Source organism: Nanorana parkeri, unplaced genomic scaffold (genome assembly GCF_000935625.1).
Source record: "Nanorana parkeri isolate BGI_ZX_2015 unplaced genomic scaffold, ASM93562v1 scaffold27, whole genome shotgun sequence".
Taxonomy (NCBI): Eukaryota; Metazoa; Chordata; class Amphibia; order Anura; family Dicroglossidae; genus Nanorana; species Nanorana parkeri.
In genome coordinates, this window is record NW_017306295.1 from 3,001,911 (window position 1) to 3,014,648 (window position 12,738).

At 38.1% G+C, this 12,738-nt stretch overlaps 1 protein-coding gene across 1 annotated transcript in view; it reads right to left on the bottom strand.

Moving 5' to 3' along the window:
- Window positions 1-12,738, bottom strand: part of EXOC4 (exocyst complex component 4) — a 345,298-nt gene that overhangs the window by 212,484 nt on the left and 120,076 nt on the right. The window contains exon 10 of the mRNA XM_018566438.1: window positions 1,166-1,259. Coding sequence (XP_018421940.1) covers window positions 1,166-1,259 — 94 coding nt within the window. The remainder of the gene's footprint in view (window positions 1-1,165; window positions 1,260-12,738) is intronic.

The window sequence follows — 12,738 nt, forward strand, 5'->3', positions numbered from 1 at the left end:
CGGCGAGCATGAGGTGGGGAGGAGGTGTGGCGAGCAGCGTGTGTGGAGCCGTGAACAAGGCCAACCTATCGGAAGCCGATTAATCGATGATTGATAAAGTTGACAACTTTTTCAATAATCGATTATAATCGATTATGTTGATTAGTTGTTGCAGCCCTAATATGTTTATGTTAACTAAGAAACAGTAGGCAGTCCGTGCTGGTCTCCACATCCCAATCTTGATAATCCAAATACATGCACTCCAATTTAATTGTAACCCTCAACACATGCATCCCTGAGCATATCCATTTTACAGAATTATACACTGACCGACATAGCAAAATATTGTATTTTACCAGATCAATTCTGTGCTTTCCATAGAGACGCTTAGCTCTGAGGGTTCAACAAAGGTTAGCGTAAACGGGAACAAACTCATCAAGGACTTGAGTGAAACTTTGAAATGAGTGACTCGTTGTCAGGAGCACTTCACAAGAGTGTGCTGGTGACTACTGCATTGTTCAAAATCAGGAGAAATTAAATTTAATTTCACCTTTCCAGCTCAACCTCTGACCATGCTCTGACTCCATCAGATCAAAAATAGAAGCTTAATCATTTTTCTCTCTCTCTCGATCTCTCTTTCCCTCTCTGTGCTGACCTCAAAAGCACCAGCAGCATGCTTTAGCTAAATTGTCCACTGAAAACGTGTTACTTAGATCAATATAAGAATTCACAGCACAGTACGTACAGTAATAAATGGGTCACCAACATGACACTAGCAAAAAACCTACTAAACCTATGTTTTAATTCCTCAAATTCTACACAGGAGACACAAGAAACATCAATGAAATGATCTTTCTAAGATGATTACAACTACTTTCATTATTTTGCCTGCTCATCAGCTCTTGATTAAACATAGCTGAATATACACATTAAAAAAAGAAAGAGCCTAAGCAACAACAAACTAGACAAGACAAAGGAAAAAGGAAGCAGAACATCCAAAAGTGAGCCAATATCGTTTTTAATTTAGCATTTGAAAAAACCGTAGCTGTCCCTGGTCAATGTTCTAATATACCCTGAAAACATAAAAAGGAAGAAGCTTTCTGCTACAGACAACAGAAACTGTTCTTGCAAACACTTTTGGTGCTCCTTCCACATTTAGCGCACCATATTAAAATAATCAGCTTACCTCAGCAAAGGGTGGAATATAATTGTGATGTTTCTGGCTCCTGGCTTGCAGACAAATCTAGTTCCTCCACCAATTAAATTGTCATCATGGCCACCTTTGAAAAAAAAAAAAGTAATTAAGGTAAGTATGAAACATATTAAATATTTCTACCAAATATTTTTTTTTTATTAATTTTTAATAGAAACATTTTAGCGGTTTTATTAAGTACAGCTTTGAAGCAGATAGTATAATTAATTTTAAAAAAAGTTCTGTCTATAATCAAGCATCAGCTCACATATTGGGCTCTCAGATATCAGTCATTTGCAAGAAACACTCCTATCAATACAGTAGTTGCAACAGAATGTTTGCAAAGAGACTGGATTTGGAATATAAATTACAATAGAAGTTTCAATTTTGTAAGCAGAGAGTGTGCTTCCATTACCATAATGCACCACAGACTGCTGAATAGATGATGCACATTGGTTCATAATTGACTAGAACCAATCCAGACTAACTAAACTGAACCTCGGTTGCCATTATAAGGCCTAGAGTTGCTGGCACAATTTGCACAATTCATTTAACCTGCAGCTGACCTCTTTGACCTGTATTTTGCATTCCCAAAGAATTGTATGGAAGTTTACAACCCATTTGATGCAAATAAAAGACCTCTTTGTAATGTTTACTGCAGCATTACAACAAGACATATATAAAGCTTTACTGGCAGACAAAGTTTATTAGAAAGTGAAGATATTTCAGCGAAAGTAGCTGAAATTAATGATAGTAGCCCACACCTGACTTCCTGTCCTATTGAAGAACATGCTAGGCAGTCCCTGCTAGGTCTAATTAAGCCTAAAATCAATTAAAGTATAAAAATTTAGGCAGTACTTAACCTGTACCTATAGTGAATCAATCTTCCAAATATAAATCAAATAAAAGAGGAAAGCCAAACAGCTAAATACACAGTTGAAATATTTATATGTCAACTGATTTAGCAGCCAAAGGATTTGCAAACTGTTCAGCCACACGGAAGACTCACACACCACTACCACACTGCAGTAAATGTGTGAAAATCACAAGACTTACTAAACAGGATTATAAATCCTTTAGCAGATAAAACAGTAAACTTATATGTATTAGAAATGTGCATTTAGCTATTTGACCGGAGTTCCACTTTAATGTGTGTGAACCATTTAAATGGTCACACCCATTGGGTAGCCAACATACTCTAAAATATTAGATTGTAAGTTGTTAGATTGTTTATATTTGTTAGATATTGATAATGAGATACATGTAAATTATTGCTCTCACTCCAGGGTGCAAGGACATTTTTTTAACTTTAATTGCTATCACAAAGGGGGGCTTACAAGCCCCCCAATGTGATAGCGTATTGTCAGTCACAGGTACTCTTTAAAGTGATACTGGGGGTCCAAAAGGCAAGCCAGTCTTGGGCCCGTAGGAGGGGCAGCGGAGCCCAGGAAAAAAGGTGGGCGTGTCAGGTGACCCAGTTACCGGATCGTAGAAGCGATCTGGCGGCAGCTGAGCCACCAGAATTGCTTCTACTGTAAAGCCAGCCGCCGACTCTACAAAACTGAACATACTCCCGGTATCTAAAAGCAGCCGGGAATCTGTTTAACCTCTTCAAACTTCATGATGGTATTATCCCGTCATGGGTCATGAAGGGGTTAAAATCAAAATCGTCTGTATTGATTGAAGAAATCTGTATGGTAGCCTTAAAATTGTTTCAAAGTGCCCTACTAATTATGTGTGTAGAAACACAGAAACTGCATGTCACATAGTTTTAGCCTAAAATCATTGTGGATCTGGGACTATTAAATTATAGTATTGATAAATGGCATTTTAAACTGTCTCCTAAACCAATTAGTGCTTTAGTTAGCAAAACTATGCGGCTATCTCATAAACTTCCCAGTCTGCGTGAGATCCTCATGACAGCTGCAGGGAAAATAAAGCCTTACTATCTAGTTTAATTGGTTTGTAAATGTTTAATCTGGTTTATAATGCGGAGGTTGGAAACACTAAAGGAATATCCCAAAAGACAGTTAGACAGTTTTTATCCGAGGGCTCTATTTTCATATGTTAGACAAATTAACTTGCACAAAGATGGATGTGAAGTGTCGTAACAAAGACAAAATGATGAATACCCTGATGCCAGGAAGGTGTCTGCAGTATTCTTAAAGGGAAATGCCTCAATAGTGACTTCAGGCTTAGCCACTGTCTGAAAGCTACTTACCAGTTTCCATTCTGTTCCGGAAGTATGCAAATATCTTTACGACAGTTGTGAGATTTAAACAGGTAGCGGTTCAGTCACTAAACACTAAATTAAACCTCAAATGCTGAACACAAAAATGTTAACACCCCCCAACCCCCCGGGAGTCCCAACTGAAGCCCTGCATTCAGCAGGTAGGGGAAGGCTAGAATGGTGTATGGTGAGAGAAGGCTCGAACCATGTCTTGTGTGTGCGTTTGTGTATGTGTGTGTGTGTGTGTGTGCGTGTGCGTGTATATATATATATATATATAACTGTTAAGGACCACTTAGTAGAATTCGTGCGGGAAAATGACAAAATAAATGACAACCAGCATGGGTTTAGGAAGGACCATTCCTGTCAGACTAACCTACTGACTTTTTACGAGGGGGTAAGTAGAGATCTGGATGGAGGGAGGTCTGTGGATGTGGTATATCTGGATTTCGCTAAGGCTTTTGATACGGTACCTCATAAACGCTTACTATACAAGCTGAGAGCTATGGGCATAGATGGAAGGGTGTGTACATGGATAGAGAACTGGCTAAAGGAACGGGTACAGAGAGTATCAATAAATGGTGCCCTTTCAGACTGGGCTAGTGTCATTAGCGGTGTGCCTCAGGGTTCTGTGCTGGGACCCATGCTATTCAGCCTGTTTATTAACGACATCGGGGACAGAGTACACAGCGATATCTCAGTGTTTGCTGACGATACCAAAATTGGGAGGGTAATAGAAACAGACAAAGATAGTGTAAAAGGGCGGCCAAACTCATAAAGGGGATGGAGGACCAGAGCTATGAGACACGGCTACTAAATTTAAACATGTTTACGTTGGAATTAAGGAGATTAAGGGGGGACATGATTTTCATGTACAAAATGTTCCATAGTCATAGCAACATTAGCAACAAACTCTTTGAGATGAATTCCGTAACAAAGACTAGAGGACACCACCTAAAACTGGTAGAAAAAAATTCGAACACGAGGGGCAAAGGGGGTTCTTCTCAGTTCGCGCGGTGAGGGTCTGGAACTCACTGCCTCAAGCGGTAATTTTTGCAATTAATCTGGAATCATTCAAGAGGCTTTTGGACGACTTCCTGAGAGACCGAAATGTACAAGGGTACAGGTACTCTTACGAATGAGAACACTCATGGACCTATACACACACACACACAACAGGTTGGACTTGATGGACTTATGTCTTTATTCAACCTCAAATACTATGTAACTATGATTTTGCTAAAGGATTTTTCAAGCACACACGGGTAATTTGCAAAGGAGACATGTGGTCTGTTCGGCTGATGGAGGGTGCCTTCTAAACAGACCACACTGGTTTTTGATAATGGTATGGCTGCCCTGTATTGTTTCCCCATTATTCGTATTCAGTGTACTCCCAATAATACCGTGTTATGGTCAAGGCTTCTTTAGACATTTTGGCACCCTTGACTACTGATGGCAATTCTTGATGCTCTAATGCCGCCTAGAGGTGGGAAAGTGAAATACATCGTATTTCGCTCTCATACAAGTCTTGAGGGGCACCGCCTACAGGTGGGTTGCCGATTTATCCTAATAAAAGCCAGTAGCTGGAAAGCGAATGTGGGACTTCAACAAAGGAGGACTACACACATCACTCTGACCAAGAGAGGACTCACTATAGAACTCTGAAACAAAGGACTTAAGAGAGATAGAGACTGCAAATTGAAGCCATTTTTCCTGCAAACGCTAATTGCGTTCCTATTCTTTACGGAATTTACTGCTGAAAGCTAAGTATTTTTTGCTGTTTTCTCTTAGAAACTATTCCATTTACTAGAAAGAATAGTGTAGTGGGTGCATGGGTATGCATGTAGCAGCCTGTAAATATGTTGTTTTTTTAAAAATGTTGCTTTTCCTGTAACTAAGTTTGTACATGCAGCATTTTTGCCTGGTGAAGTACTTTACATCCTACTGGGTCAGTTTCCTTGAGCTGCACTGCCAGAACAGACAACAAAATGGAAATTAAAAATTTGCCAAGCTTTAAATTTGGGCTTGTCCTTGCGATAAGCTCTACATTTAGAGGCTGACCTTTGGGATCTGTAGTCTCAAAGCAAAACAAACCATCATAACCCTTTATATAGTTGCCTATCATACTGACCCTATATTTTCTTTGTTAAAATCTAAAATGAAAAACAAACAAAATGGCTAAATATTAAATATCACATATGAATATATTACAGTTACAACACCTGCCAACAGGTGAACCTCTGGGCTCATTTTTTATTTATTACAGGTATTTATATAGCACCGACAATTTTCTGCATCGCTTTACATTGCACATTCACATTCAGTCCCTGCCCTCAAGGAGCTTACAATCTAAGGTCCCTATCTCACATGCATACATACAGGTGCACTTTAGAGAGGAGCCAATTAACCTTCCAGCATGTCTTTTGAAGTGTAGGAGGAAACCGGAGCACCCGAAGGAAACCCAAGGTGACAATTTAAAAGTGAAGATTTTAAATTTATACCGTGTTTCCCCGAAAATAAGACAGTGTCTTATTTTATTTTTTTCACAAAAAAAGACACTAGGTCTTATTTTCGGGGGATGTCTTACCTGGCTGCAAAAAGATAAGACCTAACGCTATCTTCAGGGATTTCTGTAATATAAGACCTACCCCGAACTAGGTCTTATTTTCGGGGTAGGTCTTATATTACAGAAATCCCTTTAGATAGCGCTAGGTCTTATTTTCGGGGTAGGTCTTACTTTCGGGGAAACACGGTATTAAATAATAAACAAACATACTGTATGTAAAACCATGTATAAACTTATACAACATAGGAAGGAACTAAAGTACAATTGACCAGAAACAAATATAGTTTCCTTTAAAATAATACTATTCTCTTTCATTAAATCTAGATTCTGTTTTGTGGTTTCTATTTCTATAGAGGTTTCTAGTTCCATAAAATTATTCTTTATTTTTAATGTTTATGTTTAAAAATGCATGCTGGAAAAATCTTTTCGAAAAGGTTCCGCTGAGCCGCACCTACTACAATTCTCCCTATCCAAAAGGAGAATGCGGTTGTGCCCAGCAATTATGCAGATTTGATCATTTGGAGAATTTTTAATTACTAGACCTTTTATTGTTATATCGACAATCTGCCTGTGTAAAAGTAATGAAACAGTGATCCAGCTAAAAGCAATGACACTGCTTTCATTCAGATTTCTCTAGAAGGTGGCATGGAGAATATAGCAAAAAAACTAATAAACTCGGTCAAGTACAGTACACTTTTATTTTCTCTATTCTGGCATAATGCTGGAAGCCTCTAGTATGCCACAATAAAAAGTAGCCAATTAGGCATCAAAGGTCAAGATTATAATGATCTATACAGCAGATAGTGTACTTTACAAAAAGTATTGCGATTTTTTGACAAACACGATAATTAATATAAACATTATTATCTGATCACTGCAAAACAAGAAAACTAACAATTCAGATCAATTTCTACTTTTTCTTTTTTATGCTAGGTGGAGATTCAGCAATGGCTTGGCTACGTTTTATGGGCAACACTGGCAAACATGCTTTATGTAATCCCAGGTGACTAAAGAGGAATTCAATTGTGAAGCACAATTTACAGAACTGATTGCAAGCAACAGAAATGTGAATCTAGCCAAAAATATTTGTATATTGACTGCTTGTCAGTTGGAATCCATTGCCCCCAAGTAATTATTGTGGCTGAAGCTCACACAGTTATGAGGCATCTTCAGACTTTGTGCACATTCCAACTGGATAATTTAAATGTAAATGAGAAATGAAATGCTCACACAAAATATGTACTTCACTCCCAAGGTGAAGGCAATTTTCAATTTTGCTTCCTGCATTAAGGAAAATTAATATTTTGGAAATATACACATTTAAAGAGCTGTACTCTAAAAGAACAACATATTGAAATAAAACGTTAAATAAAATATGTTTTTATAGGCTAAACATTTTTGTTAACAGTTCTTTGCTTTGCTTTTTGTAAAGTATACTTTTGTAACACAATGGTAAAAATAGCTAGTCTCACTCTTTAAATCAAAATACAACTTCCCACCTTTGTTAAATCAAACACCCACATCATGTGAAAAAGAAAAAAATATTTTTTACTAAGGGTTGTAACACAATCGTACACTCTGAGCTCTAAAACTGTGTTTATGGGTATTTGAGTACTTGAATACAAATTTTTCACAGACCGAGACTCTTGCGAGAACTGAACTCTGGACTCCATTAATGCAAAATACTAATACAAACTGCTAACCCATATTGCTGCCCTTACAATAAACACAAGCTACAGCAGTTGTGCTCAGTTGTTCTCACTTGGAGAATTGGTAATATATGTACCATTTTTAAAAACTTTCGTGAGCAGGCAAAACACATTTCAGTATTTTCTGATAACATGCTGCATTCATCTTGCCATCAATTTTCATAAGATTCCCTGTGTTTTTACTGCCCCCCCAAACCCCCCGCCCCCCCCCCAAAAAAAACCCATCAGTGAGCCACCACTATGCTTCACAATGGGGATGGTATTCTTGTCGCTATAGGCCTTGTTGACCCCTCTCCAAACATAGCACTTATGGTGGTGACCATAAAGCTCTACTTTGGTCTTGTCACTCCAAATTACAGTGTGCCAGAAGCCGTGGCGTGTGTCAAGGTGTTGTTGGGCATATTGTAACCAGACTTTTTGTGGCATTGGCTCGGTAAAGGCTTATTTCTGGCAACTCAACCACGCAGCTCCTTTTTGTTCATGTACCGTCGTATTGTACTCCTTCTTTATAAAGTTCCATTACCTTGTTACGCAGGTCTTCTGACAGTTCTTTTCTGCTCTCCATGACTCAGTATCTAGACTGTTCAGTGCATACACGTGAGAGCAAACAAACTCACCGACTATTTATACACTAATTAGACACTAATTGCAATTTAAAAAGCCACAGATATGGGAAATTATCCTTTAAATTGCAATTTTAACCTGTGTGTGTCACCTTGTGTGTCTGTAACAAGGCCAAACATTCCAGAGTATGTAAACTTTTGATCAGGGCCATTTGGGTGATTTCTGTTATCATTATGATTTAAAAAGGAGCCAAAACAACAATGTGATAATAAATGGCTTCATATGATCACTATCCTTAAATTTAAAAAAAACAGTTTTTTGGCATGATCAGTCATATTTTCAATATCAATACCAACATTTTGTGATTTATGCCAGGGCATGCAAATTTTGGAGCACAACTCTATATGCGCAAAGCAGGTTAAAACTCAAAGCCATCTAAATAGTGTATGTGTTATTTTTTTTGCTTGGGGATTTTTTTGCGCTATGTTGCATTGAATAGCAGGTTGAACCTCTGGAGAAGAGGGAAGAGGGAAAAAGGAAAGAAAATAGCAAAAAAGGTCAACAATCTCATTATAATACCAGATCACGACATAATATCCACCCACCAGGAAAAAGGGAAGAACAAAAGAAGAACTATGGAAAAGTAAACTAAGGAAAGCACCAATGTAAACGCATCGGACCTAAAGAGAGGTAATTAGGAGCATCAGAATATGGGAAAGAGGAACTTACAAAAGAAGTCCACAAGGGGGAGTTTTTCAGACCCACAGCGGGGACCGTGTAGAACAGCAACAAATACAGGCCCCATACAGAGATCAGCAAATTTAGACCAATACCTTGTGACCAATACCTTGAAAGATGCGGTGAGTACAATAGGAAATATTTTAGGGTCCTGCGAGACCTAATGGAATTGGCAGAGGAGGGCTTTGTGGAAGAAATTTTAGATGCCCCTAAGGAACTGGATTCTATGTTTAAAGGGGAAATACACCACGTTTCCACCCTTGTCCTCACATCCCGTGGTGGCCCTGTTTGTTAAAAGAGATCAATGGTTTACAAAGAAGAGGATGATAATCTTATCGAGCAGAGGGTGGCTCTCAAACAACTACAAGAGAACAGGAATATTGTTATCAAACCGGCGGACAAGGGTGGAAATGTTGTGGTAATGGATAGTAGCTTTTATGAGGATAAGGTATATAGATTGTTGAAGAACAATTAATGGTATCAACCAATTCCATCAGTGAAGTTAGAAACCTACAAAAAAAACATGTGTTTACCTTAATAGATTCAGCATGGCAAAGAAAGACGATAAGCGAAAACACAGCCAAATTCCTTAAAGTCATACATCCAATTCCACTGGTATTTTTTGCTCTCCCAAAAATTAATAAAAGATAAATGTAAACTATCTGGGAGAGCAATTATATCAAGCAAAGAAAGTCTGACAGAAAAGGCAAGTCTCTACATTGACGAGGTACTCAAACCACATGTAGAAATACTCCCAAAGTATGTAAGAGACATATAATAATCTAATAATTATATCACCCCACATGATATAATTATTAGATCAGATACAAGTAACAGAGGACACCATTTTGGTGGGACTCGAGGTGGAGGCACTATACTTATCTATACCACATGAAAAGGGGATGCATATGGTAAAGAAATTCTTGGAAGTATTGGGTATCGAGGAATATGAGCACAATGACTTTGTCTTGACTCTACTCCATTTTGAATTGACCCACAAGGCTTTTCTATTTGATGGTTCCCACTACCTCCAGATACAGAGTGCCGCGATGGGGACTATGTATGGCCCATCGTATGCGAACCAGTATCTGGGGGGGTGGGAAAAAGGTGTTCGCTAATGAGGAATACTCTATGTACCTGTGCTACATTTTATAAGAAGTTCAATTTGAATGAAAAGCGTCAGCAGTATGCAACAAAGCACGATAAGGCTTCTGCAGTTCTGGTATACATGATTCCTTTTGGATGCAGCTTGCAATTCTTTCCCAAGTGGGACTTTCATGGACTAACACTCTTATGAAATCAAGCTATGGGTGATCTCCCACTCTGAAAACATTTTGTTTCTTATGTTGCATGTGGAATGATTATTCAAGTTTACTTTATGCGGATGGCATATCCAGGATAACCCCTAGTACTTGGAGTGGCTTATACAGTACATTTACCTTACATCCTATAAAATCCACCTCACAACGTAATGAGGAAAGTATAAGGAATTGTTCCACATACAAGCTTTACGAGATTGAATGTCAATTATAATTCATATGGACACTGTAGTATCAAGCACCTCAGGATGCACAGGGTGTCACCACCACACTCCAGTGAAGTTTTTCCCGATATACAAATTCAGCTCTGGAGTTTCTATTTACCAGACAGCACTCCACCAACCAAAGTATTTTCAGTGGATTTGTTTCTACAATATGACCTCTTAAAGGAATGGATTTAATAAATATCCAAGATGTTTGTAATATCCAAATACTGGACTAATGAGTCAAAATTGGAAATTATTGGCACAATGACCCCAAACATACAGCCAATGTCATTAGGAACGTTCTTTAGCGTAATGAAGAACAAGGAGTCTTGGAAGTGATGGTTTGGCCCCCACAGAGCCCTGATCTCTACATCATCGAGTCAGTCTGGGATTACATGAAGAGACAGAAGTATTGGAGGCAGCCTCCATCCACAGATCATCTGTGGTTAGTTCTCCAAGATGTTTGGAACAACCTACCAGCCACGTTCCTTCCAAAACTGTGTGCAAGTGTATCTAGAAGAATTGGTGCTGTTTTGAAGGCAAAGGGTGGTCACACCAAATATTGATTTGATTTGGATTTCTCTTCTGTTCATTTACATTTAAATTATGTCATTGATAAAAAAAAAATATTAACACTTTTATTTGTGAAAGCATTCTTACTACAGCATTTTTTCACAGAATTGTATATACTGTACACACACAAAAAAAAAAAAAAACTTTAGGGCTGCAACAACTAATCGACATAATCGATTATAATTACACTGAAATTTTGTAATAAATTTTTTCTTTCTTTTAAGATTAGGAAAAATCAGCATTATTACCTGATTAAACATGTTTAACTTCTGACACTGCAGTGTCAGTCATCATTTTGCAGTGTTTGTTACCTTTTGCTATATTGGATAGACACAGCACAAGGCACCTTACTACTGAGAAAGTACATAGCCTTGTTTTACACGAATATTCTCATTAAGCATCTGCCTGTGAATTACAACATTGATAAACTTTACCGTTCTCACCAAGCTCTTCCCAAAGCATCAAAGACAACTGTGCTTTGATGCTAGAACAGAACATACGGCAATGGCTGGTGCTCTGACCCTCCACGAAGAAAATCTTCTTCTCAAAGCAATCTAAGGCTTATAATGGCTGATGCTATGATTACACAGTTCAGGATCAGAGAGAATTGAACCACGTTTCTCTTCAGTGTCACTGTATATCGCTTCTGAGAACAACTGTGTTCTCCGGTTTAAAAACTAGTCTGTCGGCTCAGACGTGGGAAAGCAATAGATCAAAAAAAAATAAAAGATCGGAGAGAACAGCAATTGCCAACCCTATTTTAGACTGCAATGTCATTTAAGACAATTCTTTCTCCAAGCACCAACTTTTGTGTCAAGCTTCAAATTTTTTTTGTTTTGTCTGCTCTGGTAATTACTAGTAAAAGTAACACCAAGGTCACATTTGGAACATCCTTGTACACATTAGGAGCTTTGGCCATGTGATGCACAAAGCATGAGAGATGCATCATATTGGCTAATGAGATTGACTCTGAGCTCAGTACACACAAGGCAAAACTTTTTTTAAGTTTTGTGAAGAGCAAAGAAGTATTAAAGCCGTCAGGATTTATATGTGATCTGGATCTCCAGTGGAAACACACACTGCAACAAAGCACTTTTTCAGTAAATTGGGGAAGGGTTAAAACCCCTTCCAAGATATTATTACTTTTTGTGTCTCTGATTCAATCACGTCCCCTCCACCTATTTCTGTGTTATTGCCGTCACAGCAACGGCAATAAAACTCAACACAAGTAGTTTCTCTTTTATCGATTCAAAACTAATACAAAATGTCTGGAGTTGGTCTTTAACAATGTGCAGCAACAATGTAACACCATTCAAAAATAGGTTTGAGATTGTTTTCTGGTAAAACCATAAAGCAGCTCCATCTTATGTGTTTTGCTAGAAGGGCTTAATCATTGTAAAAATAGTGTAATTAAACCACTAAAAGATTTTTTGCTGCATGGACCCAAGCCATAAAATCTGGATTCACTTCATCATACTGTTCTTACAGCTTATTGTTTACAAGTAGGATGTATGTGTATAGTTGTTTTAAACATCCTGGTTAGGGCTATTTTTGAAAAGGAAAAAGGACAAATCTGACCTCAGTGTGAGTTTTAAAGTCAAACTATACACAAATGTAAAAAACAAAATGAACAAAAAACTATGGGGGGGGGGGGGGTTTTGT